At 41.1% G+C, this 27,518-nt stretch overlaps 2 protein-coding genes across 4 annotated transcripts in view; both read left to right on the top strand.

Moving 5' to 3' along the window:
• Positions 1–1,568, top strand: part of LOC141772120 (inactive dipeptidyl peptidase 10) — a 46,144-nt gene extending 44,576 nt beyond the window's left edge. For all 3 annotated transcript variants that reach the window (XM_074642784.1, XM_074642783.1, XM_074642781.1), the window contains 2 exons: positions 687–759; positions 838–1,568. In XM_074642784.1, coding sequence (XP_074498885.1) covers positions 687–759; positions 838–1,055 — 291 coding nt within the window. In that variant the 3' untranslated portion in view covers positions 1,056–1,568. The remainder of the gene's footprint in view (positions 1–686; positions 760–837) is intronic.
• Positions 1,569–3,736: 2,168 nt separating this feature from the next.
• The window catches only part of cs (citrate synthase), a 34,086-nt gene continuing 10,304 nt past the window's right edge, over positions 3,737–27,518 (top strand). The window contains exons 1-8 of the mRNA XM_074642778.1: positions 3,737–3,939; positions 8,307–8,357; positions 8,630–8,737; positions 12,385–12,450; positions 12,739–12,870; positions 15,383–15,571; positions 15,722–15,921; positions 19,485–19,614. Coding sequence (XP_074498879.1) covers positions 3,889–3,939; positions 8,307–8,357; positions 8,630–8,737; positions 12,385–12,450; positions 12,739–12,870; positions 15,383–15,571; positions 15,722–15,921; positions 19,485–19,614 — 927 coding nt within the window. The 5' untranslated portion in view covers positions 3,737–3,888. The remainder of the gene's footprint in view (positions 3,940–8,306; positions 8,358–8,629; positions 8,738–12,384; positions 12,451–12,738; positions 12,871–15,382; positions 15,572–15,721; positions 15,922–19,484; positions 19,615–27,518) is intronic.

The raw sequence follows: 27,518 nt of genomic DNA, 5'->3' as shown, positions 1-27,518 counted from the left end.
TTAAATAAAAGTTAAATAAATAAATAAAGGGCGGCACCATGGTGGTCCATGAGGCTGCCGCCTAACAGCAAGAGGGTTCAAACCCGGCTTGGGGCCCTTCTGTGTGGAGTTTGTATGTTCTCCCCGTGTTAGCGTGGGTTCTCTCCGAGTTCTCCGGCTTCCTCCTACAGTCCAAAGACATGCAGGTTAGGTTCATTGTTGACTCTAAATGTCCCGTAGGTGTGAATGTGAGTGTGAATGGTTGTCTGTCTCTATGTGTCAGCCCTGTGATAGTCTGGAGACCTGTCCAGGGTGTACTCCGCCTTCACCCAATGTCAGCTGGGATCGGCTCCAGCCACCCCGCAACCCTGAATAGGATAAGCAGTTACAGATAATAGGTAAATAAATAAAGTAATAAAGTAGTGTTATCATGGTAAGGATGGCCTTCGAGCAAGGCAAACGACATCACCACTGTTTTGCACGTGGCCGCGCACGTTACCGCAGTCTTGGAAAGGGAGGAGTGAGCGAAGGGTAGTCAGTTGGTTGCAATCTGCAATCACAGCACTAGATGCTGCCAAATCCTACACACTGTCCCTTTAACAACATTCAAACTGTTATGAAGGTAGGATTTATTGCAGCGGCTGCATTGGTTTCAGCTATAGGTGTTTCTAATGAAATACTCACATTGTGATGGTATATCTTTTCAGACTGCCTCTTTGCTGGAGGAGGTTAACAAGCTGAAAGATGAGAATTTCCTTATTCTGCATGGAACTGCAGATGGTGAGATTTTTTTTACATTTTTAATTCTTGAGTGTCTTTTTTCACTTCTAATTCCAATGTATGTGTGTTTGGCCAAAGCGAGGGTACACTTCCAGCACAGCGCGGAGCTCCTGAGCCGACTGGTGAGGGTGGAAGCCAACTACTCCCTGCAGCTGTACCCAGACGAGGGCCACATCCTGAGAGAGCCGCGCAGCATCCAGCACTTCCAGCGGACAGTGGTGAACTACCTCCAAACCTGCTTGAAGCACAGCATCCTCCTAGATCCCGTAGAGGATGACGAGGAGGAAGATGACTGAGCCCAGAGCCCCTTCCCCTCCTTCTGGAAGGACTATCTTTGGACTGTATGCCATTTTATGCATTACCTTGGGTCGAATTACCAGGCACAAGAGCACAGGAGTGGGGACCAAATGCATCAGATCACCTCCTACAACTTCTGGAAAAATTGATGTACCTGTATACCACAATTATTTCTGCTGTTATACTGTATGTTTGAGGCCCTGTTTGTTTACAAAATTCACTTGAGAAGGTGTGGACTAGAAGGCGACTGATTTCTGCCAAAGGTTTACAAAGATTTTAAAACATGCATGTCGTAATGGCTGCATGATGTGGAATAGTTTACATTGCATTTTCTGTGTTTTGCCAATCTTAATCTCACCCATCAGGGTTAAAAGTGCAAAATCTGCCAACAGCCGGGAACACTTTGAAAGACTTTTTAAAAAATCCTTATTACAGGATCACATTCAGATTTATGCAGAATCCAGTCATATCAAATTAAACAATTTGGAGAGCTCTGATACAAGATATTTTAATCCTAAACTCTAAAATAACATGCAAACTGGCCCTACTGGTCACTGTCCTAGGCAGACTCTCCACGATCTTTAAGATGTCATTGTAAAATCTGAGTTATTTTAGGTCTTTTGCACAGCGTGTTCGCGGCTCAAATAAAGTGAAATGAAGCATATGTATCATTCTAAATGTGCCAAATACATTTTGTGGACTTTATCCACTGGTTCTATTAGCATTACTTGCATTATGTGATTAAGAATGAGTATGCAACTGTGACTTTTTACACCACAAGCTCTGATTCAAGGACGATTGCAAGAACGTCTATTTACTGTATTTGGAAGTACAGTATGTTTCTGTTTTGGTACATCTTGGCATTTTAAACATTTCTTCTGTATTGTAAAATTAAATTTTTTTTTGGACAGACTGTTGGGCCATTACCTTACAGTCCACAAAGGTAGTGGACAGTGGGCTTGACCATCAAACTATCAACCAAACCATACTGGTAAACTGCATGCAGTTGGTTTGAAAACGAATGCCCTTGAATCTTGACACCTGGTTACTCCTTTTTTTTCAAACAATCCTTGACAATAAAGTTTGAACTTCTTGTTTTACAGCAAATATCTCCTTTGGTTCCTCCACTAATCATTATGGATGTCTAATATGGAGTTACTTTTGTGTCTTTATTATGCAAGAAAACAGAATAGGTTTGAGAGCAAAACTATCAACATGCAATTAAAAACATGTTTTATTGCAAGTAAAATTAATTTGTGATTAAAAGTGTATTAATGCAAATCCAAAAGTTTTGTTTGCATTTCCAAAAGTTTTGTTTGTGAATCCAAAAGTTGTGTTTACTGTTGAGCTGAATCTCGTCTTCAGGACCTACTGTACGCTGAAAGATGTATGACATGTCTCTATTGACCAGTCTCGATTGGAATGACAGCTTGGCAACATCCACTGTTAGTAAATGAGAGAGGAAGTTTTGAGGTTCATGGAGAAGACAGAGCGGGAACGGAGAAGACAGAAAATGAATGTGCTTAATTAATTAGTTACACATAACTTCCGTCTTAGTAATGGCAGGAATGTTATACTTGAACTGGTGCATGTAGATTGCTTTTGTTTAATGATCTGTGATATTGTAATGGGTTAAAAAATACATATGATTTTGTCAGCCTGTAGCTGCTAGCTTAGCAGCTACAGGCTGACAAAAGCTTAGTCACTCACTTGAATCAGAATCAGAAAGGTGTTTATTGCCAGGTGTAAGGGGTATACACTAGGAATTTTCTTTGGCTTTGTTGGTGCAGTCAAACAGTAAAATTACAAAAGAATCAAAAACCTATTGTCATAGGTATGAAACGTTCCCAGGCTGCCTATTAGCCTGCATGACGTTGTGCATGTAGCTACTATTGACAGGACTATTTGTGTTCATTGATCTAATGTCAGTTTATTTATATTTGTAATGTGCAGTGCATTCACTAACAGTGGATGTTGCCAAGCTGTCACTCCAATCGAAACTGGCCAATAGAGACGTAAGTGTCTTACATCTTTCAGCGTATTTCCCGCCCCCAAAAGATTCAGCTCAACAGAAAACCAAACGTTTGGCTTTGCAAACAACATTTTGGGATTTGCATTAACACACTTTTTATCAAACAATAAAACATTTTGATTGCAGTGTCATTAGTTTTGCTCTTTAATCTATTTTTTGATTACAGTGTGGAAAGTTTTGCTGTTAAACCTATTCTGTTTGATTGGGTAATAAATCCAGGTAACCATATCTTCATTATAATGTTTCTCATTGATCTTGATACCATATTTCAAGGGTAAAGCTCAGAATCCACTGTAGGAGCCACATCCAAGATGCCCTTTAACTGCACCTGTGCAGAGGTAGCACACTAGTTAAATCTAATAAATAAAGATGAGTGTACAGGAGAATCTCTGTCACATTATCCAGATTAAGGAAAGTTGTAACTGGTGCTTTATCAACTGTAATCAGCATCACAATGTTTTTTCTTCAACTGATTAGAACAGTGGAGAGACTTTACAAAGCTCGTTCTTGAACAGACCCTGATCTCCAGCTGTCGTCACATACAGAGGGAGGGGCTCTATCCAATCTGCGTACACCCCAACAGCCCTCTAGCCAATCAAATCCCTATACGCTATTGTGCCGATCCACCCGTCGCCCAATCAACAAAGCCGCTACTCGCGGGCCTGAATCCCTCTTCAACCTTGTGCTGTCTGGAGGGGACCTTCAACCAGCTCCGCGGTGCACCGGCAGCGCCTAAATCAGCGGCTTCATCAGCTCTAAAGAAGAAGAAGAAGAGGGAAGAACACATTCACACAGACACGATGTCCTTCCTCACTGCCAGCAGGCTAGCACCTAAACTCCTCAACTCAAAGGTAAGAGAACTTGGAACGGTCTCAGTAACACTGAACAAGTCAGAGTAGTGGATGATGTTCCCTCCGGAAGCTAACGGCAGGTAATGCGGGATAACGACGCTAGCTTAAGATGCTAACGGCAGGCTAGCATAGTAACGGCAGGCTAGCATGCTAACGGCAGGCTAGCGGGCTAACGACGCTAGCTAGCCCTGCTAACCACATTGTGACATGCTGTTGACCCAGAGCGTGGCTAATCATTGAGAAACAGTGTAATGGCTTTTAAGAGTAGCCTTAATGTCTTGATATTCGATATAGAACTGCTATGACGATAAGGTTTCAGTTGTAACGTTGCGGTTGGTTAACTGGTGTCATGTTAGCTAACGTTTGCTATCGTTAGCATAGGAGCCCTGTGGTTCTATAGCTGGCCTGCTACTGTCACCGCCTGTCTGAACATGTATCTTGAACCAGTAGGGACTAGACCGTGTTAACTTGATACCACTTTCTTTGTTATTAATAAAGAATACTAATGATTGATCCGCTACAGACACTGTGATTAAACTCAGCTTCAACTCTGTGTGTGTCCCCCCCCCCACCCCCCCCGTTGACCTTCAAGTTCAGATTATTAGTTTTAATGATCTAACATCGCATCATTCGATGAGGTCCTCACAGGATGTTGTGTGTTCTAAATTATCTAAAAGTGACATAACACCGTGGAGATAAAGTCTTCTAGTGTGAGTTCAGACCCCTAACATCTGTTTAAATGACGTCATCTCAGCTGGCAGATTTGACCATTTTAACGTGTGATTCTAAAATTGCTTTAATAGTTAACTCGGTATGTCATGGTCATATCACTAGTGTGCTTTGGCTAATCAATGATAAAGTGAGTTGCCTTCCATGCTGACTGTAACCTTCCAGTGACTGCAATCTAGCGTCTTACTCCACTGACCTCTCAGCCTAGACTACTGACACTGAATGACCCTCATATCAACTTGTGTCCTCCACTACTGTATCATACCTAATAACTTACTAGATGTTCAAGCAAGCAATCAGTGACTAAATGGTTTCCTTCCTTGAACTCTGTACAAACTGGGGGTATCATGTCCCTGTTATCGCTCTTGTAATTAGGAATATGTAGATATAACCTGTGTCACACTCACCCTTTCTGCCTTATCAGCCGAAATCTTTGCTCGGGAGTTTTATTAGTGAGCTTTTTTGTAGTTGCATATCTTATTTTGACCATAAAATGTTTAGTCTCTGAACTATGACTGAAAATCATGTGATTCACAGATTGAGAGCAAGGACAGTAGAACACGTGTGGTGGTCTCATTATGGTTCCTTGTAGGGTTGTGTATTGGCAAGAATCTGGCGATACGATACGTATCATGATACAGGGGTTACGATTCAATATATTGCAATACATTGCGATACTCTAAGCAAGGCAATATATTGCACCACCATATGCATAAAATCAGAGTAAAAAAAGTTTTTTTTTTATGCAATCAGAACAGTTTGATCTGCATTTGCATGTATCACAGTCCCTCTAACATGTATCTGTATATTATTTATTTTTGTTTGTGTAGTCTTAATTTTTGCAAAATAAATAATAAATAAATAACATCCAACATCATAGCACTACTTGGAGAGGGCACATATACTGAGATGGCGCATCTCTTTGCAAATAAAATAAAGTATTGACTGAGTTAGTCTTTGCATGTAAACTATTAAATATAAATCAATAATGTTTTTGAGAATTGATACAGTATCTCAAAACATAATATCTTGATATTCAATATTTACGATATTTTCTTACGCCCCTAGTTCCTTGCTTCAGATGATTCTAGTTTTTCAGAAGAGAAAGTTGACTCTTGTATCTCTAGTTTTTTTTAGGTCAAAACTTAAGATGCCAAAACCAGCTTTTTAAAAGTGCAAAAAAAGAAACGAGTGGAAATTATTCAACAAATGCTTAATACAATATATATATCTATGGTAATATTTTTCTTACATATAGCAGTTACGGTGTCATTTTACACAGTATGTATATTAATGTGTGTTTGCTATCAACAAAGCAGGTTCCTCCAGGTTGTACGTTTAGTTTTGTTTACCTAAGATTATTTTTATTGACAGATTTTCTCACGTGTATATTTTAGTCACAGCCTCTGGGTTGACTCCTATATTCTACTGAGGTGTAGCTGCTCTAACCTTTCTCCCAGACAGGACACCGGGAGTGACTGAGTGTAACTGCCGCTCTATATTTAAGACCCTGAGCTGTTACATAATCTCTCTCTCTCAGCTGTGTAGAGTGTGTGTGTGTGGTGACGCAAGAGTCTACCTCTTGTTTTTTGATGAGCCTTGACGGTACTTTTATCTGCCCACCAGTTGTGTTTATGGGGAGGGGGATCTCATTGGGAGCAGAGCCAGCTTTCCCCTATCCCCCCCAGGCCCAGACTTCCTCCCTCTGCCATTGATAATTTTGATAAGCTGAAAGAGGAGCCCTGTTTCGGTGGTGAGCAACAGCAGGCTCAACTTCTCACTGCTGAGCTTCTGACTAGATTAGTAGCCTCCAAACCCTTTTATAACTACTGTAGGGCCAGTAGTTTTTGAATCTCTCATACATCCCCTAGTCTTGTCCCAGTTCTAGCAACAGTCCCAAGGCTTAAAGGGGAACAACGGCCATTTTTAAAACATTGATATTATTCTGGAGGCTATATATGATATATATAGATATATCTATAGATATATATATAAATATATATATATATATATATATATATATATAGATATATATATCTATATATATATATATATATAGATGGGGGAAAAAATACTGCAACTTGCTCATGTATGCGCCGGGAAACAACAAGGTGGCAGCGTCATCACGGTAAACAGCAACTGCCTGTCAGTGGCAATATGAATGGAGTATAGAATTTCAATAACATTTGCAATATAAATAAACATGCTGTCACTTTCTGAATCTATTTTATGTTAACAATAAACACTTATAAGACAGGGAAACTGTCGTACCTTTCTGACTTCTTTCGTTTTCCAGTAGCTATAGTTTAGTCATGTTTTGTGAGTCACATTGCAGCATGTTAGTAATAGGTGTGCTAGTCCATTAAAAAAAACAATCTCTTGTGATTGTTTGACACCAGCGTCAGAATTATATAAAATTGGAAAGCACATCAATCAATTGTACATATTGATTTGGTAGACCGGCAATTGTGTGGCATGTTTGTTTTTTGTTTTTTTTAAATGGCAGATTAAAACAGAATAAAACAGAAAGATTTGCACACCAACTAGCTTCAGTTTGAAGGATTTTTTTTATGCTGTAACATTTCCAATACAGTATGTAATATATACAACAATGCATGATATATAGTGTAATAAAAACCCTTTGGTGTGCAAATCTTTGTTTTATTCTGCTATTTTTCTTTGATCCAGCACTCATCCTATCGGACACTGGATGTGCGTGTCATACAGTGTTTCATTGGACTTTTATTAAATGGCACTATGTTTGATAAAGGTGAAGCAATATTTGTATGAGCAGAGTAATTCCCCAAGCATCATGTGAGGAATGTCAAGGAGTAGTCCTCACCGGTAATAACTTGTCGCAGCTGTTTGTAGGGATCCGTCCAGCCACCTCATGTCAGTTAATTTAAATGAATCGGAGGAGAAAGTAACCACCAGCAGCCAACTCAGCACTAATGGAATAAAGATGGCGACAGTTGAACACTTAATGCGTTTTTAGAGAGGGTGCCCAGAGGAATTGAGGCTATGCAGAGTGGAGAAATGAAGTGCTTGTCAATAGGAGGGAAGGAAGGATTAATAATTTAGACCCTTGATTAATTGGTAGCGTTTATGCCAAGCATGTACTGCAGGGTAAATGGTCGCAGCCCGATGTAAAATGGTCGTAAAGAATCTGTAACTATAATTTGAAGAACTACAAAATGTTAACTGGAGGACCATCAATACAAATAACTGTAGTTCTCTATGTATGATATAGTCTGAAACTGTGTTTTTGTCTCATCACTTGCAAGCTAGTCAGTTATTATCCAAATTATTATTTATTTTTAAAGTTATTTTTTGGGGCATTTTTATTGATAGGACAGTGGATAGAGTCTTGGAAAGGGGAGAGAGAGATGACATGCGGAAAGGTCCACAGGCCGGATTCGAACCCGGGTCCACCACGGCTAGATATGGGCGCCCGCTCTACCAACCGAGCTAACCAGGCGCCCATCCAAATTATTTTGAGCGGTTGTGGGGTTGTCTCGGTTCATATGTAAGGAGCGTTGGTAGCCAACAAATGTTGCTGTGGCCTTTACATTTTCTATTAGGGTTTGTTTGGTTGTGCTTCTACTCAAAATGCTATTCTGTCTGTGTTTGTCCCACAGAATGCCACCTACTTCCTTGTGGCTGCCAGAAATGCCAGCGCATCAACAACAGTAAGTACAGTCCGTTCACTACAAGGACGTCTGCTTGCTTCAAATTTGAACCTATTATTATTCTGTAGTGTAAATGGCATTTGGAAAAGGCACCGGTTTTCACTCTGTGTTCTCTTGAGTTTTAATAGAACATGCTGACCTTTGTGGAGCTACAGATTTTTTTTCACCCTAAAATGTTTACATAGTCTGTTTAATTAACCTCAGTTCACATTAGAGGAATGTTTTATTTGAAGACAATGTTTGATTAAGTGTGTGACTGATTGTTTTTACAGAATCTGAAGGATGTTCTGGCAGACCTCATCCCTAAAGAACAGACCAGGATCAAGAACTTTAAACAACAGTATGGCAAAACCAACATAGGACAGGTTTCTGTTGACATGGTGAGTGACTCTTGAGATGTTGGACACCACATACGGTACGATTACATGTGTCAAGGGTATGGCTCTTGCAATACTGCAATATTGGCAAGCCAACTGCAGGGGATGGCAAGCAACCGCCACAACCGCTATGTTCACATTTTTTCTTTTTTAAATTATTTGCAATGCGAGTGCCGCATTTTTATACTTTGCTATAAACGGCAGCAGCGTGACGAGCTCCTGAGCGTCTATTCTGTGCTGAATGCTGCATGTTTGGTGTTTTTTTCTGGTCGCCGAGAGTTGAAAAATTTTCAACTTTGGGTAAACCTCCACAATGACCAACCGTCACATCCTACATGTAGGCTACAAGTGCTGGACAACAACAACAATGGAGGAGAAATAAATACACATACACCGGTGAGTCCGTCCTCTCTCCCTACGTGCTTCAGCCTTCCCTTCATCCAGAGCAAGTACTCTACCATGTGCTGACATTTTGATATTCCGTATCATAGCAACCAGACGCAACCAAAGTGAAGCTGAAAAAACGCTGCTCATCACTGACTTTCTTGTTCTGCATTTAACAATTAACAAGTATTTCATTTGTTTTCATCTTTGTCATTTAAAAAGCAACAATATACTGAATAATAGCCTAACAATAAAGCTTATTTATACAGCACTAAAATCAGGATAAATTAAGGAACTTGCCCAAAAAAAAATAGAGTTGCAATATTAAGCTGTTGAGCCAATCATTAGGCTCGTTGGAGATGAACTGCGCCTCGCCTGGAAAGTAGACGAGATCAGGCGGCAGCAGCAGGGGGCGGTGACAAAAAGCTGCGGTGAGGTCGGACAGTTTCCAGCAGCCTTCACAGAATTTACAGGAAGTCACAGAAAACGTTACATCCTCTTAGATCCGATCTGAAGGCCACTTGTAGTTTTCAGACCACGTTCGGAATTATTTATATTCGTTTGATAATATACGTGGAAATGTGGGTGTGTATATAGCATTGGATTCTGTCCTTTATTATTTTTATGTCCGCCTTGTAAAGCACTTTGTACTGAGCATTCGTTTTGATAAGTGGTATATAGATTATTATTATTATTATTATTATTATTATTATCAACCACACAATATGTGTTTGTTAACAGGTGAAACCTTCATTGCACAACATGAGACTAATATCCTACAATCTAGTGTTAAATATTACAATTACACATAAAGTTTGGACTTTTGTACAACACGTGGTGTTTGCTGTCAAAACTAAGAGCGAATCAGCTCTTTGATCAGGCGCGTATCAAGGCGTTTCCCATAATGCCCTGGGTCTTGCAGTCGGTGGAGAGCAACTGCGGCGCCTGACTCAAAAAACTGCAGCCGCCTCGATCTCGTGAGGTTATCGTTGCCCACATGTGCATGACGTCAGAGCAAGTCGGGATCAAGTCGGACACAAATCTAACTGGCATGCATTGCACGGCGATCGCAGGTGATCAATTCTGCGCAGGCCTGGTTCATCTCAAACGAGCCTGTTATCACCGCAGAGGAAATTCCTTTACCGCGACAGCCCTTGTCAAGGGATCAGAATAAAGTGAGAACCACAAAGCCAAAATTCCTCTGATCCACTATATTCATTTAGGAAGAAGCATGTAGGCCATCGACCATAATGTGGATTAGACGTAGGCATATTGGCTTCAGCTAATCCGTGGAGGCCTGGTCAGCCTAATTTACTGTGTCAGGTATCGCTGTTCGGTCGGCTCCCTCAGAGCTCACAATAGGAAGCTGCACTGCGTCCCGTCAACAGAGACATTTTAGCTGAGTCACTCAACCCTCTTGTGTTCACTGCCAACTCGCACTGCTCCCAAATACACACACACACACCAGTTCAACAACTGCGTCATCTTCTTCAATTTATCACTCAGTACACCTCTGACCTCTGGCTAGTTGCCATGGTGATTTTAAAAGAATTTTACAAAATATGACTTGGGGGGGTTTGTTTTACTTTCAATAACAAGTCACTCAGCTGTGTCCCAACCATGTTATGTAAATCTATTTATTAGTATTCAAGTGCATTTTCTTATTCCAGTGCATGGCATTACACACTGAAAGGCAGAATGAATAGAATTTTCCTAAAAAAACAAAACAATGTATAGACTCGTACATAAATAATCCCTCTCAATCATCACGTATGACCCACTAAAAGTGTGTCTGTATCTACAGAGACCCTGCCCGTTGCCTGTATTTTCCTATATTACTGTGTTTGGGACGTTTCTGGGCGTTAACCTCTATAGCAACGTAGCGACCAGGTGCCAGATTGTAAGCACACATCCAAGAGGATGCTACGAAAATGGCGGACACAGCGCCGAAAAGGCTGCAACTAACGATTACTTTCATTGACGCTTAACCTGTTAATTATTTTCTCGATTTAATCGATTAGACGGTGTGGTCTATAAAATGGCGAAAAATGGCAAGGTGTTTCCCAAAGCCCAAGATGACGTCAACAAATGTCTTGTTTTCTCCACAACTCAAAAACAGAGGATTAAAGAAACCAGAAAATATTCACATTTAAGAAGCTGGAATCATAGAATTATTACTTCTTTTTTTCTTAAAAAAATACTCAATCCGAATAATCCATTATCAAAATGGATGTCAGCTCTACAGGTCCTGACACACCAAGCCGACGGTCTGTCGTTGGACAGTTTGGGGCCGTTAGTTTTTTCGCTGTGACACGCACCGTTGGCTCTAGCCTGCTCGTGTCTGAGTTTTTTTGGCCGATTCAGCATGTTGAAATGGCGGCGGGGCCTGTCGGTGAGAGAAATCACTCTTATTGGCTGTTCAGCTTAAGCAAATCAGTGCATGAGAAGAGAAACGGAAGTGAGGAAAGCAAGCCAACGAGTAATGTCGAGAGCACACACCAAAGGCTCTTCTCATTTTGCCATCTTTATCTGATCATTCCAATACACAGATATTTTAACTATAGGCTATCTGGAGTGAAGCTAAGCGCTGAGTGAGAGTGGTGTGGAAATAGTTCGAAAACGCTGCTTTGTTTCATGTCCGTATCATAACAACGGCATGTATATCCGCCGTCCTTGGTCTTCTGGTTTCCCTTTTTGAATGACGACTATAGACTACCCGTTATTTCCTCTCACGCAGGTGCAGAACGTCCGTACTAAGTGTCCATTTGCTGTTGTCTTTGGGGTGTGTTAGAGAGAAACTTTTTGACCAAGACACAGACAGCCTTCGTCGCCGCTACTTCTCTGATGTCATTTTGGTGTATCTGGGCCTTAATAGTGAGGCTAAACTCCAAGTGGACAAAGCTCGTTCCCAAATGAGAGTGAATCTGGGGTTGGCTTTCAACCTTTGGTGAGCACTCTAATCCTAACCACGGTTGAGGGACGTGCGCTTCTGGTGTCGTTGAGCCGGTGATGATGCGCCAACTTTGTATGTTGTGTTTACAAACTGCAGCCGACTAATCCTACTCATTCTGCCTTTAATGTTGAATAGGATTTAGGTTATTTCTGCCTGTCTTTGTAAAAAGCCATCGCCAAAATTGTCAGAGGATTTTGGCTTTAAATGTCCAGTGTTACGTAACTGTTACTGCAAACACACAACTGCATATACAGTGTTAACAAGACAATTTTCAATATGTTATGTCTCCATATGCTTGTGTTTTCATCCACAGGTCTATGGAGGTATGAGGGGGATGAAGGGTCTGGTGTACGAGACCTCTGTGTTGGATCCTGATGAGGTCAGTGTGCCTCAACAGAGGTTTTATAATTTGAACACCCAGGACCTTTTGGAGATCAGCCTGTCTCGTAGGCACTTATCTTGATTGTTTTTCTTACTGAAGCTGAGGGCTTTCAGTGGCAGAGCAGCATCGTTGTCGTATATCTTGTTAACAGGCCACCACATGGAATGAGATATTGAATAAATTCATTGGTAGAGCCAGAGTTCATGTTGGCAGCTTGCCAAAACTCACTCGATTGTGCATTTCAGGATGGCTTGTAACCTTTCCTCTCTCCCCATTGCTACACAGGGCATCCGTTTCCGGGGCTACAGCATTCCAGAGTGTCAGAAGTTGCTGCCCAAAGCTCCAGGAGGTGAGGAGCCGCTGCCTGAGGGCCTCTTCTGGCTGCTGGTCACAGGACAGGTGCCCACTGAGGAGCAGGTGGGTGGGAGAGGAGCGCTGGAGCTTCAAAGATAACTGTGCAGTAGAGTTATAATGAGGGAGGGCCCTGCAGCTGTTCATTCCCTCCATCCATCTGTCAGTGCTGCTATCGCAGACACTGCTTGTCAGATTTTGACAGATTCTCCCCACAATGTTTCAACATTTTCTGAAATAAATATTCCTGCAGGATAAATAATAAATGCAGATAGTGAAATATTTGCATCTGATCAGTTCAAAGAGGAGCTCGAAAATATGTGAGTGATAACATGATTACTGTTGCCTTGTTATAAACATAGGAAGGTAGATCACAAGATGTTTGGTAGCAGGTTTATGACTTTGTCAATTATGTATGACCCCATAAAACCGTCTTATATAAACCAGAGATTGTTTTATAACTGGGGAACAAGACGCTGTCTGTACCTTTTTGAATAGGCATGTTATTGCTGCCATTTGTCTCCTTGAAAAGTGATATGAGGATAACCTAATTGATAAGTCTTCTCCTTTTAGCTGATTACAACGTTTCACTGAAATAACCCTTTGCTGTTTGATATTCTGAATTTTAATCAAATCAATTTATTTTTGTATAGCGTCAAATCACAACAGAAGTTATCTCGAGACGCTTTATATATAGAGCAGGTCTATGACCGTACACCATAGTTTAGAGACCCAACAGGATCCACCAAGCGCACTGTGGCCAGGAAAAACTCCCCGATTACTGGGAAGAAACCTGGAGCAGAACCGGGCGCAGGGCGGGCGGCCATCTGCCGAGACCGGCTGGGGGGATAGAGAGAGAGAGAGAGAGAGAGAGAGAGAGAGAGAGAGAGAGAGATATAGAAGCAGCCACAATAGCAGTCTAGCAGCTGTAATAGCTAATACAAGTAGGGCTGATAACACAAAACCAATAGTGGTGGATGGAAAGAGTGATAATACAACTATCGGAAAGCCAGCACTGTCCAGCATCTCTCCTCAGTACGTCCATGTGTATTGGTGTGGGACGTCCCTGCGATCGATGCCCGTGCGTTGGTTCCTGCAGCATCAGCATGCTTGCTGGGAGCTCTTGATGTCTTTGGCAGTGATTGAGAAGTGTTATTCTCCAGGCTGCCACATTGTCACTGGGTGTTGGAAATCCCTCGTTAGCATTGGTAGTCCCTTAATGCATCTGCAGGATGAGTTAGATCTAACTCTTTCTCACTAACAAACTGTTTTCATTTTATTTGTAAAAGGAACGGCTTAGGCCCTTCCTTGGCACTCTGGTTGCTGTAAAGTTACAACTTAATCTGTGTATGTAGCAGGTGGGTGGGAGAGGAGCGCTGGAGCTTCAAAGATAACTGTGCAGTAGAGTTATAATGAGGGAGGGCCCTGCAGCTGTTCATTCCCTCCATCCATCTGTCCATGTATGTATCCGGTTTACAAGTTGACAATGTGTATTGTCAACTTGTAAACCGGATGTAGAAAGAGCAGAAAAAGTGAAAACAGTGGAAACCATTCATAGTGATCATGGTTACAGTGATCAACTGCTTATAGTGATCAAATAGGCTTGGCACAGAATCATTCCTATACAAATTCGGTTTAAATAATTCACTCATGGTAATCAAGTAGTCCGCTTCCAGTGTTTATTTTGGGTCGTTTCATACATGTCAACATATGGAAAAACATTTTAAAACTGTGAGACTAACGTTAATTGAATTTGTGTTTTGTTTTTTACTTTACTCCCTTGATACTTTGCCTCGCGAACATTCTGCTTTCCGGCTGGATAGCTTTGCTGCGTGCACATTGATATCATAACGAGAAAGAGTAATTTTCTCTGAATAAAAAACAAATGTGCATGGGGAAAGCACCTGTGGGTGAAGCCGCCCTCATCAAACGGATTGATAATGCCTCGTTACGTAATGCCCCCAAAGTGAAACTCTGACAATCCTCAACTGGCTGTGTGGCACACATGCAGATCAGCACCCATCTCCCTCCATGCCGCTCACCAAGGAGCCCTGGCAAAGGGGCACAGTTCTGCATGCACGCTCACGCTGCAGCCGGCCTAAAACAGCAAGGTCTCACCCTTAGTGAGGGAAAAGGCAGAAGAATTGCCATCAAGCCAGTAAATGGCGAAGCGATCTGTTTCATTACTTTGTATTCATGTAATAAATATACAAATTTCAATTAGATGGTAATCAGAAGTGATGCACAACAACAAAAATGTGGTTATAATAATCATCTGCTTATAGTGATCAATTTGACCCGGACAGATGTGATCACTATAAGCCCTGCGCCCGGTTCTGCTCCAGGTTTCTTCCCAGTAATCGGGGAGTTTTTCCTGGCCACAGTGCGCTTGGTGGATCCTGTTGGGTCTCAAAACTATGGTGTACGGTCATAGACCTGCTCTACATATAAAGCGTCTTGAGATAACTTCTGTTGTGATTTGACGCTATACAAAAATAAATTGATTTGATTTGACTATAAGCGGTTTCCACTGTATATCATTTTGTTTCACTTATATTGTGTGCCCTTGTTCCTCCAGGTGAACTGGGTGTCCAAAGAGTGGGCGAAGAGAGCAGCACTTCCCTCTCACGTTGTCACCATGCTGGATAATTTCCCTACAAACCTACACCCCATGTCTCAGTTCAGCGCCGCCATCACAGCTCTGAATAGCGAGAGCGGTTTTGCACGGGCATACTCCGAGGGTGTCCACAAATCCAAGTACTGGGAGGTGAGTTTACATCCACACACACACACACAGGAAACCCAGCTCATCTTAAACCAGGCTGCTGGCATGGCAATAGGATGCAAGTGAGATATCTTGACTATTAAATTCATTGCCATTGAATTCGGTACATCCTTTTTGTGTTGGTTCTCTTAGTTTGTCTATGAAGACTCCATGGACTTGATTGCCAAGCTGCCCTGCATTGCCGCCAAGATCTACCGCAACCTGTACCGTGAAGGCAGCAGCATCGGAGCCATCGACTCAAACCTGGACTGGTCCCACAACTTCACCAACATGCTGGGCTACAGTGATGCCCAGTTCACCGAGCTAATGAGGCTCTACCTCACCATCCACAGGTGCAACTTCAAACATACCTATCAGATTATAAACTAGCTTTGATTTTTGAAAGAGTTTTCTCACAATTTCCTGAGGATTTATCATTCGTTTCTGTTTATAGTCTCACTTTGATTAAGGTCATGCAGTTCTAATGCAAATTATATGTTGAGCTTGAAGCAAAACTCTGTTGAAGTGTTTGAAGAAGAACAGGACACCAGTTCAAACGGTGAATCTTTTTTTCTGTGCCCAAGGACTAAGATAATATTGACATAATTATTAATTTAATGTATTAACATAAAAAAAATAATCTAAGGCAACACATGTCAAAGTGAGAACACTTATTCCTAACATGACCCTAAGATATCAAAACATAAGATTGGTAATAGCATGTAAAATCCAGTTTCACATGGAAAAAGAACAAAGTGTTTCACATTTTGTCTCATCAGTTTAACTGAAATAACTAATATTATACTTACATAGCATTTAATACTAAAATAATTAGTGTAATGTAACTCAAGGAACCCTTCTTTTGCTAAAGCCTGTTATCTCAAGAGCTAAGCTCTAAAAAAACATCTGACTTTAGACCATAAAACAGCCCACCTCAAGAGCCAGAGCCAAAGTTGTGGCTAACTTCAGGGCTAACCCTCTTCACTTTAATCAGCAGCCGGTGGCAAAAGCCACGGGATTTGTAGCATAATTCATCGACAAATACTTTCAGCTGTAAACACTGCACTGCTACATTCACAGTTATAACGTTACTGATAACGTCATTCTCCCTCTGGATCTCTCTCGGTCTCTCGACCACATACTCGCTAATGTTACCCCGCACACAGCGGAGATGGTATGCAGGTGGTGGTGGCAGACTGAAAGTTGAATAGAATCATATGGCCATAAATGGCTTTTGTAGTTTGAAGAAGACCAAACGTAAAACACTCGCCATCTTTCTGAGCTCGGCTGTCTGTTACGCCATAGAGGCCAATCTCTGGTGGCATATGCTGTGCACTACAATACATCACATTAGTGCAGCGTCGTAGAAAGCGGAGCGTCTGTATTTATGACGGTAGTGAAAATCACACCGTCTGGATTTCTAAATAAATACCCTGGTACACCTTGATACCGCCCAAGCTTACGTGCCATATATGGGCATGTTTGTGCGGATTGTGCATGTTTGAACTCCTGCTTTCCTGAATTGGCTGCTACCCACATGAGTTCAATGAATAAATAATGGATGATATTATTTTACACAACCTGGAGTTACAAGTCAAGTAAAGGAGTGTTTTAAGTCCTCATTGATGAATATATTTCATCTTCATAATGTTCAGACACAAGAGGTAGGTAAATGCCCACTCTTCCCATTTCAATTCAGTGCACATGCATACAGCACTTTCAGAATATGCTTCTCAATTGGAGTTTTTACGGCAGTCTGCAACTCAGGGCTTCTTGCTTGTTTTAGGCCCATCTGTGCATTGTACACTGGTTGTACACAAACCAACTAACCAACAGTTTACAGAGATACATGCCAAAAGGTAAGGCCACATTTCTGGTCGTAGAAGAAACACACCTATTTTTAAACATTATGAAAGTCTTGGTTATCAACAGGTTTTTGGATATGTGCAATATCATCAACCTTTTCAAGAAGGTAGTTGAAGGAATGAAAGAGGGAGGTATGCACGGCTGCATGTAAACGGGAATATTAATGCAATATTAATTTTCATTAGCCATTAGGGGTGTAACGATTCATCTACTACATCAATGTATGGATTTATATTCCTACAATACAACTACATCGATAGGTACTCCACAAGTTGTCCTTCACAGGAGATGTATATCGATATAAAATCAATTTGAAACGCAAAAAACGATTGTATCGATGCGCCGGCTTGCCAGCTCTGCCCTCTGCAGCGCGAGCGCGCATCCATGGCTCCTCCTCTCTCACCCGGTAGCGGCTGGAGGGAGATGAGCAGCGGTCTGCATGAGACGAGGGCGGCTTCACCCACCGGCGCTTTCCCCCTGCGCTGTTGGTTTTTAATTCAGAGAAAATGACTTTCCTTTTCCTCTACTGTATTTGAACGTAGCATCAGCCTCACGTATCCAGCCGGAGAGCAGACGGTCCGCGAGGCAAATTATCACGACGGGAGTAAAGTAAAAAACAAACAGAAATTCAATTAACGTCTAACATAGTTTTAAAATGTTTTCATGTATGAAAAGACCCCAAATGAACCCTGTAGGTGGACTACTTGATTACTATAAACAGATTATTTAAACAGCGTTTGTATAGGAATGATTCTGTCCCAAGCTGTTTGATCACTATCAACGGTTGATCACTATCAGCTGTTTGATCACTATCAGCGGTTGATCACTGTATTATTGATCTACTGTTTATATTGAAAATGAGGACAGAAGCAGCAGGTGAAACCACTGATCATTTAACTTGAATAGAAGTTGGTTTATTATATTTCTTGTTAAATATTGCACTGCCTTGTATCTTGAGAACTGAATCAGCAGGTCCTGCAGTTGCACTTTTTATTAATTACAAATAAAAGTTGTATGTATTTGCCATTAATCGTTGTTTACTTGTTTATATCCATAATTAATTTATCCCTGATTCCCTTACAAGACAAACTTTAATGAATCCTGACCTGCTCTGTCCAGTATCACATATTTATTTCACAGTCACACTGACTGAATTTTTGGCAAAAAAAGTTACTGTATCGATTTCAAATCATTGTATCGTATCGCTCTAGATGAGCCAAATGTTGTCCGGAATCGTATCGGAACCATGGAAATCGTATCGTATTGTTGTAAAAACATATCCTTACACCCCTATTAGCCATGTTAACAGCTTAGTAGGAATATTGTCTTTGTCCAAAATCGCATACTATGCACTTCATTCCCAATGTGTACTATCTTTCAACATTCTTTTGTGTGAATAACCAGTAATATCTTTTCGGACGCACTGAGCAGTAATTTACGTCTTGCGGGTTGGAGACTTGTAACCCGTGCCAACCCCATGTGACCAAACCATCGGTTTGTGAGAATAAAAGTCTGAATTAATTTTAAATATATATTACGCCTAGCAAAGTGAAATCTTATACTTACAGTTAAATTGAAGCGTTAAAAGACGTCAACGTCTGTTATGAACATTTTCGTCACTACTTCATTGCGGGATATTTATGCTGCCTTAGTGTCCAGTGTCGCATACTGTAATATTTCATCGGAAATTGTACGCAATTCACATACTACTGGTTTCAAAAAAATCTCACATACTATTTTAGTCTACTAAATAGCATGTTAGTATAGAAATAACAATAATAAAAACTGGAGTATTTTGTGCATGTAAATGTAGTCAGTGATTTGATAGTGTCCAACAAACAGTTTGCCACTTTGTGTTAAAATGTAGCGAATACCAATTTAATCCCGCACAATTTTAATTTCAGGCTGCTTTAGAAAGGTCGCTTTTGTTTTGAAAATTGTAAACAAAAAAAAATAAAGATTAACAGGTTTTGAAAATTGTAAACCAAAAAAAATAAAGATTAACAGGTTTTGATTTGCATTTTTTTTTGTATCTTTTGTAATGTTACAGTGACCACGAAGGAGGCAATGTCAGTGCCCACACCAGCCACTTGGTGGGTAGTGCCCTGTCTGACCCTTACCTGTCCTTCAGCGCTGCCATGAATGGCCTGGCTGGTCCTCTGCATGGCCTGGCCAATCAGGTTTGTACCAAGCAAATCATTATTTTCTCTCCATTTTCACATTGAGATGCAATTTTGATGGCTTCAAAGGTGGATGAAAGGCAGTCTTTATCGACATCCCTCAAGCAGTCTCCCAATAGACATTGCTTTCACATAGGACATTTTGACTTGTCACAGTAAGAAAAGCACAGGTGTTGGTGATCAAATGAATGATGGCTGAATTCCATTTTGCTGCTTTAAAACAGAATTCGAACAGATCTTTAAAGCCTCCATTCAGCCAGTTTTACTTGGTTAAAGTTATTTCTCAAACAGAGAATGGGGGTGTGGTTAACAGACAATATACATTACCAGGGCAACCAGACTGCATCGTTTTTCAAACCAGTTTAGATGAATTTACTGTTTATCAGACCACAAACGATACAAAACTTACAGCCGCAAGCGGCAGTTTGCGGGTTCAAGCCTTTTTTTCGTTCAACAAGACGCAGCTGATTTGCGAAAATCAAAGCCACACGTTGGCAAAGTCACTTCTGGTGGTTTAACTCTGAGGGGTGAGACCAATCATACACTCGTTTTATTATTACAATGTATGCAGCCTTTCAGTAATTGTACAGTCAATGTCCCGCCAGTCATATTTCTTGGCATTTTGGGGACATGTTTCAACAGATTAATTGAAAATATCCTGTTAGTTTGGTGATTTTGGACAAGGTGATTGATGATTGGTCCAAGAAGCTTTTTTGTAGAGCACATTCAGCTGCAGTATAGTTGCCGCAGATGTTGTTCATTTCTCTCAGATTTCGGATCAGATTCCTCCGGTTAACGTGCGTTGTGTAAAGTTTCTGGTTTATAAACTTTTAAGTAGTTTATATGTGAAACTCTTCCTGCTGCCTGCTCTCCGGCTGCAGGGCGAGCTGCTGCAGGGAGGGGTAGAAAGTGACGCTGTGTTGAGGACGTTTGATTGACAGCGGAGGCCAGGAAATGCTGACCAATCAGAGCAGACTGGGAGGAGACAGGCCCTGAATCAGGGTTTTTCAGACAGGGATAAAGAGGCTCTATGCAGGCAGACCGAGGCAGACAGTATGAGAAGAATAAAGGTTTTTTTTGAACATGACAGCATGTAAACATGTTCTAGTACAACATTAAAATACATCTATGAACCTGGAAATGAGCATAATATGAGACCTCTAATACTTGTCTCCAGAGCATGTGCACCATATTTGGTGAAATTCTGTCGCCGAGGTTTTGAGGTAAAAGTTTTTGGTATTTGTGGCGCCCACTAAGGGTTGAGCTGAAACGGCTTTGGTATGCCTATTCCCAAACACGTAGTGAAGATATCTACCAAGATTTATGATGATTGGATTAATGGTCAATGAACAACGGCGATTTCACCACGCCCTTTTGAAATTCATTAGTCAATATCTTCAAGATGCTATGATATACCAAAAAGCTTTATGCAGCTTTTGAAAAGCTTGGTCCAATAATGATCCACAGAAAATTTGGCAGAAATCAGATCTGTGGTTTAGGAAGAGATGTCAAAAATGTGTTTTGCAAAAGATCCAAACTGGCGGAAAATCTAGTTGGAGGACTTAAGCGGTTCAAGAGGCTTTTTTTGTAGGACAAATTCAGCTGGACATGTGTCTCCTATTAAAATCAATCAGACTTTAGGTGTGAGGGGGCCGGTCTTTAAAATTGTTCACTTTTTTGGCTGTCAATGAAAGTGCCACCATGTGGCCAATTGAGATCATATTTTACGTTAAGCATTAGGACATCATGGCCGTTTATGGTACCAAGTTTCATGTCTGTAGCTCGTTCCAGCTCACAGCTTATTGAGCAAAGGCATAAATAAAATGCTAAACATGCCACTAGTACCTACGGTTTAGGAGGAGATGTCAAAAATGTGTTTCTCAAAAGATTCAAAATGTCGGAAAATCTTGAAGGTGGACTTTAGTGGTCCAAGAGGCTTTATTGAAGAACACATGGAGCTGGACATGTGTGTCAAAGTTCAAGTCAATCGGACTTAAGGTGTGAGGGGCATGGCCTTTAACCCAATTTTTATGATATTCTGTCCATCAGGTTTTGAGATACAAGTTTTTTTATATTTGTGGCACCCCCTATGGGTTGAGCTCAAAATGCTTTGGTATTTTTTAATCCCAAACACATATTCAAGATATCTACCAAGATTTTTGATGATTGACTAATGGCCAATTTCTTGCTAAGCTCTGCCCTTTGTGAAATTCGTTGGTCGACATCTTCAAAACGCAATGAGATATCAACAAGCTTCATGCAACTTTTGATGAGCTTGGTCCAATAATGATCCACAGCAAATTTGGTAGCAATCGGACCAACGGTTTAGGAGGAGATGTCAAAAATGTGTTTTTCAAAAAAATTAAAAATAGTGGAAAATCTAGGCAGGTGGACTTTAGTGGTCCAAGAGGCTTTTTTGTAGATCACATGGAGCTGGACACGGTCAAATTTCAAGTGAATCGGACTTACGGTGTGAGGGGAGTTAATAACAACGCCACCATGTGGCCAAGTGCGCTTGGTGGATCCTGTTGGGTCTCTAAACTATGGTGTACGGTCATAGACCTGCTCTATATATAAAGCGTCTTGAGATAACTTCTGTTGTGATTTGACGCTATACAAAAATAAATTGATTTGATTTGAATTGGAGTCATATTTCTTGCGAAGCAGTTGCACATCATTTCCAGTTAATGGGCCAAGTTTCATGTTTTTAGCTCATTCCAGCTTGCGGCAATTTGAGCCGCGGCATAAGAAAACAAATAATAATAAACCGGCACAAACTCAATAAGGTTCTGCCCCTTCGGGGCTTAAACCCTAATAATAAATCGGCACAAATAAATAATTATCGCAACAAACTCCAAAATAGTATCGGCTGTTTTCCGTTATTTATCTCCAGCAGGAGACAGTAAAGAAGAGAGCGATTGAGAGAGACGGTCTAATTCTGCAGATGGGATTTCATGTAGATTAAACCACTGCATTTATTGTACCTGTTCTCAGCACACACAAATGCCATTGTGAAACTACACCGATCAGCCATAACATTATGACGACTGACAGGTGAAGTGGATAACATGGATTATCTGGTTACCATGGCACCTGGCAGTGAGGGGATATATTAAACCGCAAGTGAACATTTTGAACTTTAAATGTTGTGTTGGAAGCAGAAATAAATAATTTGGGCTAGCTAACTACACCTATCTGCTAACTAATTACAAAGACAAACTGACAGACCGGAAAACAGATTTATCAGTTTGCTGCTGCTCAGACGCAAGCTTGGAGGATGACGTATGACTTGCAGCTTCTACTATAGTCATGTGTCATATTCCCATTTTACCATCAACCTTCTTTTTTTTTTTAACTTTGGGCACAAATTAGGTTAATTGGCAAATAGTGTGGCCAATCAACTTAGTCAGGAAATGACTAAATAAAATGAAATATCATAGAAATGCCAAAACAGACTCCAGTTTCAAGTTTATTTGTCATATTCATTTAAAGGTCACCTATTATGCAAAATTCACTTTCCATGTCTTTTAAACATCAATAGCTGTCCCTAGTGTGTCTACAGGTCACCATAGTATCATAAAAGACCATCCTCTTTTTCTCCCGCTCCATCTGTCCGGAAAATGGGTCTAAAAATTGCTGAGCAGCTTTTCCTTACTCCGGTGAAGTCGGTGACGAATTTCATGCCATATAAGGGTTTCCTGGTGGAACAACGGTTAGAACCTCCAGCTAGCTGACTAACAGAAGTAGGCGCAGACGTTGCTTATAGTTACGAGGCGGACGGAGAGATTCAACAGCCCAGAGTGACTGTTGAATCTCTCCGTCCGCCTCGTAACTATAAGCAACGTCTGCTCCTACTTCTGTTAGTCTGCAAGAACCAGCAGAAACTCTCATCTGAGATAAATATAACGTTCTTTCACAAGGCTTTATGTAGTTACACTGTTTAAGCAGGTGATATTTATATATTGTATATTTCATGTCATGCATGTAGAAGAATACAGGTAGTAAATAGTGACTGTAAGCAACACAACACAGTTCTGTTTCACAGTCAAACTTCATTTGAGTAGACAGATGACAATATTAATTATACACAGCATTTTTAATTCCACCTTCAGTTATGTTGACAGAGACAGGATAAAGTCTATTTCAGCTACGGTAAGCTACATACGGTAAGCTACAGACGGTAAGCTACAGTCAAATCAAATCAATTTATTTTTGTATAGCGTCAAATCACAACAGAAGTTATCTCAAGACGCTTTATATGTAGAGCAGGTCTATGACCGTACACCATAGTTTTGAGACCCAACAGGATCCACCAAGCGCACTGTGGCCAGGAAAAACTCCCCGATTACTGGGAAGAAACCTGGAGCAGAACCGGGCGCAGGGCGGGCGGCCATCTGCCGAGACCGGCTGGGGGGATAGATAGATAGAGTGAGAGAGAGAGAGAGAGAGATAGAGAGAGAGAGATATAGAAGCAGCCACAATAGCAGTCTAGCAGCTGTAATAACTAATACAAGTAGGGCTGATAACACAAAACCAATAGTGGTGGATGGAAAGAGTGATAATACAACTATCGGAAAGCCAGCACTGTCCAGCATCTCTCCTCAGTACGTCCATGTGTGTTGGTGTGGGACGTCCCTGCGATCGATGCCCGTGCATTGGTTCCTGCAGCATCAGCATGCTTGCTGGGAGCTCTTGATGTCTTTGGCAGTGATTGAGAAGTGTTATTCTCCAGGCTGCCACATTGTCATTAGGTGTTGGAAATCCCTCGTTAGCATTGGTAGTCCCTCGTACAGACGTAGTTAATTAGGGATGGTAGCAGTTGGTGTCAAGCAGGCACCGACGCGGCAGCAGATGCAGTCACAATACCGGAGACCACCAAGATCCAGGTGAAACCCTGCTCCAAGTGTACCCATGCTCCAGGTATAACCTCGCTCCCTGGTGTGATCCCGCTCCAGGTATGACCTCACTCCAGGTGTGACCCTGCTCCACGGTTAGCTGCGAGACAAGGAGGCACAAGGACTCCCGGGAAGGAATGAAGTTAGTAACAACATGGACATGGGACATGAGTATATACAGAAGGAGAGGGGAGCTCAGTGTGTCATAGGAAGTTCCTTATGACAGTGTGTCATAGGAAGTCCCCCGGCAGTCTATGCCTATAGCAGCTTAAGTATAAGCGTTATCAAAGAGGAAAGTCTTTAGCCTACTCTTAAATGTAGAGACGGTGTCTGCCTCCCGGACTGAAACTGGGAGCTGGTTCCAGAGAAGAGGAGCTTGATAGCTGAAGGCTCTGGCTCCCATTCTACGTTTGGAGACTCTAGGAACCTCAAGTAACCCTGCATTCTGTGAGCGCAGTGCTCTAGTGGGGTAGTAGGGTACTATGAGCTCTTTAAGATATGATGGGGCCTGACCGTTTAGCGCTTTGTAGGTGAGGAGGACGATTTTAAAATCTATTCTGGATTTTACAGGCAGCCAGTGTAGAGAAGCTAATACAGGCGTAATATGATCTCTTTTTCTAGTTCTAGTCAGTACACGTGCTGCAGCATTCTGGATCAACTGGAGAGTCTTAAGAGACTTATTGGAGCAGCCTGATAATAAGGAATTGCAGTAATCGAGTCTAGAGGTAACAAATGCATGGACTAATTTTTCTGCATCATTTTGACACAGGATGTGCCTGATCTTCGCAATGTTACGTAGATGAAAGAAGGCAGTCCGTGAGGTTTGTTTTATGTGAGAGTTAAAGGACATATCCTGGTCGAAGACAACTCCCAGATTCCTTACGGTGGTGCTGGAGGCCAGGGCAATGCCATCTAAAGTAACTATATCATTAGATAATTTGTTTCGGAGGTGCTCAGGGCCTAGTACAATAACTTCAGTTTTGTCTGAGTTTAACATCAGGAAATTGCAGGTCATCCAGGTTTTTATGTCCTTAAGGCATGCTTGAAGTTTAGTTAACTGGTTTGTTTCGTCTGGCTTGATTGATAGATATAATTGAGTATCATCTGCATAACAATGAAAGTTTATGGAGTGTTTTCTAATAACATTGCCTAAGGGAAGCATATATAAGGTAAATAGAATTGGTCCAAGTACAGAACCCTGTGGAACTCCGTGACTAACTTTGGCGTACATGGAGGACTCATCGTTGACATGTACAAACTGAGATCGATCTGATAAATAGGACTTAAACCAACTTAGTGCAGTTCCTTTAATGCCAATTAAATGTTCCAGTCTTTGTAATAGGATGTCATGGTCAATGGTGTCGAAAGCAGCACTGAGATCTAGCAAGACAAGTACAGAGACAAGTCCTTTGTCCGATGCCATTAGAAGGTCATTTGTAATTTTCACTAGTGCTGTCTCTGTGCTATGGTGCACTCTAAATCCTGACTGATAATCTTCGAATAAATGATTGTTCTGTAGAAAGTCACACAGCTGACTGGCAACTACTTTCTCGAGTATTTTGGAGGTAAAGGGAAGGTTAGATATAGGTCTATAGTTGGCTAGGACCTCTGGATCAAGAGTGGGCTTTTTAAGAAGAGGTTTAATTACAGCTACTTTAAAGGACTGTGGTACATAGCCTGTTAGTAGAGACACATTGATCATATCCAGTAAAGAGGTGCTAACTAGAGGTAAAACTTCTTTAAGCAGTTTAGTTGGGATGGGGTCTATGAGACAGGTAGATGATTTAGATGAGGAGATCAGTGAGGTTAATTTGTGGAGATCGATAGGAGAAAAGCAGTCTAAATATATATCAGGTTGTACAGCTGTTTCTAAGGTTCCTAAGTTTGAGGATAAATTGGTACCAGTTGACGGTAGGAGGTGATTAATTTTGTCTCTAATAGTTATGATTTTATCATTAAAGAAACTCATGAACTCACTACTACTGAGAGTTGTAGGAATACATGGCTGAATAGAGCTGTGGCTCTCTGTCAGCCTGGCTACAGTGCTGAATAGAAACCTAGGGTTGGTCTTATTTTTCTCTATTAATGATGAGTAATGGGCTGCTCTGGCATCACAGAGAGCCTTCCTATATGTTTTAAGACTATCTTGCCAGACTAAATGAGATTCTTCCTGTTTGGTGGAACGCCATATCCTTTCCAGTTTCCTCGATGCTTGCTTTAATTTGCGTGTTTGAGGGTTATACCATGGAGCTGACTTCCTTTGTTTTACTAACTTCTTTTTTAGAGGGGCAACAGAATCAAGTGTGACTCGCAGTGAGTCTGTAGCACTATCTACAAGATGATCAATTTGGGTAGGGCTAAAATTAACATACGAGTCCTCTGTTATATTGAGACATGGTATTGAATTTAATGCTGATGGAATCGCTTCCTTAAATTTAGCTACAACACTATCGGATAGACATCTAGTGTACACACTTTTATCTAATGGTGTATAGTCTAGTAATAAGAATTCAAAAGTGATTAAATAATGGTCTGATAAAAGAGAGTTCTGTGGAAAAACAATTAAATGTTCAATTTCAACGCCATATGACATAACAAGGTCGAGGGTGTGGTTAAAGCGGTGAGTGGGTTTATGCACGTTCTGCGAGAAACCAATTGAATCTAATAAAGAGATAAACGCAGTACTGAGGCTATCATTATCAACGTCCACATGAATATTAAAATCACCTACTATAATGACTATCTGTTTTCAGGACTAAGCTTGATAGAAACTCTGAGAATTCAGATAGAAATTCAGAATATGGGCCTGGAGCGCGGTACACTATAACAAATAAAATTGGCTGTAGTGCTTTCCAGGTTGGGTGTGAAAGACTAAGAACAAGGCTTTCAAATGAGTTATAATTTAGTTTAGTTTTAGGGTTTATTAATAGGCTTGAGTCGAAGATGGCTGCAACTCCACCTCCTCGGCCGGTGTCTCGAGGAATGTGAGTATTAATATGACTCGGGGGA

Source organism: Sebastes fasciatus, chromosome 8 (assembly GCF_043250625.1).
Source record: "Sebastes fasciatus isolate fSebFas1 chromosome 8, fSebFas1.pri, whole genome shotgun sequence".
NCBI lineage: Eukaryota > Metazoa > Chordata > Actinopteri > Perciformes > Sebastidae > Sebastes > Sebastes fasciatus.
This window is presented reverse-complemented; position numbering and strand designations above follow the sequence as displayed.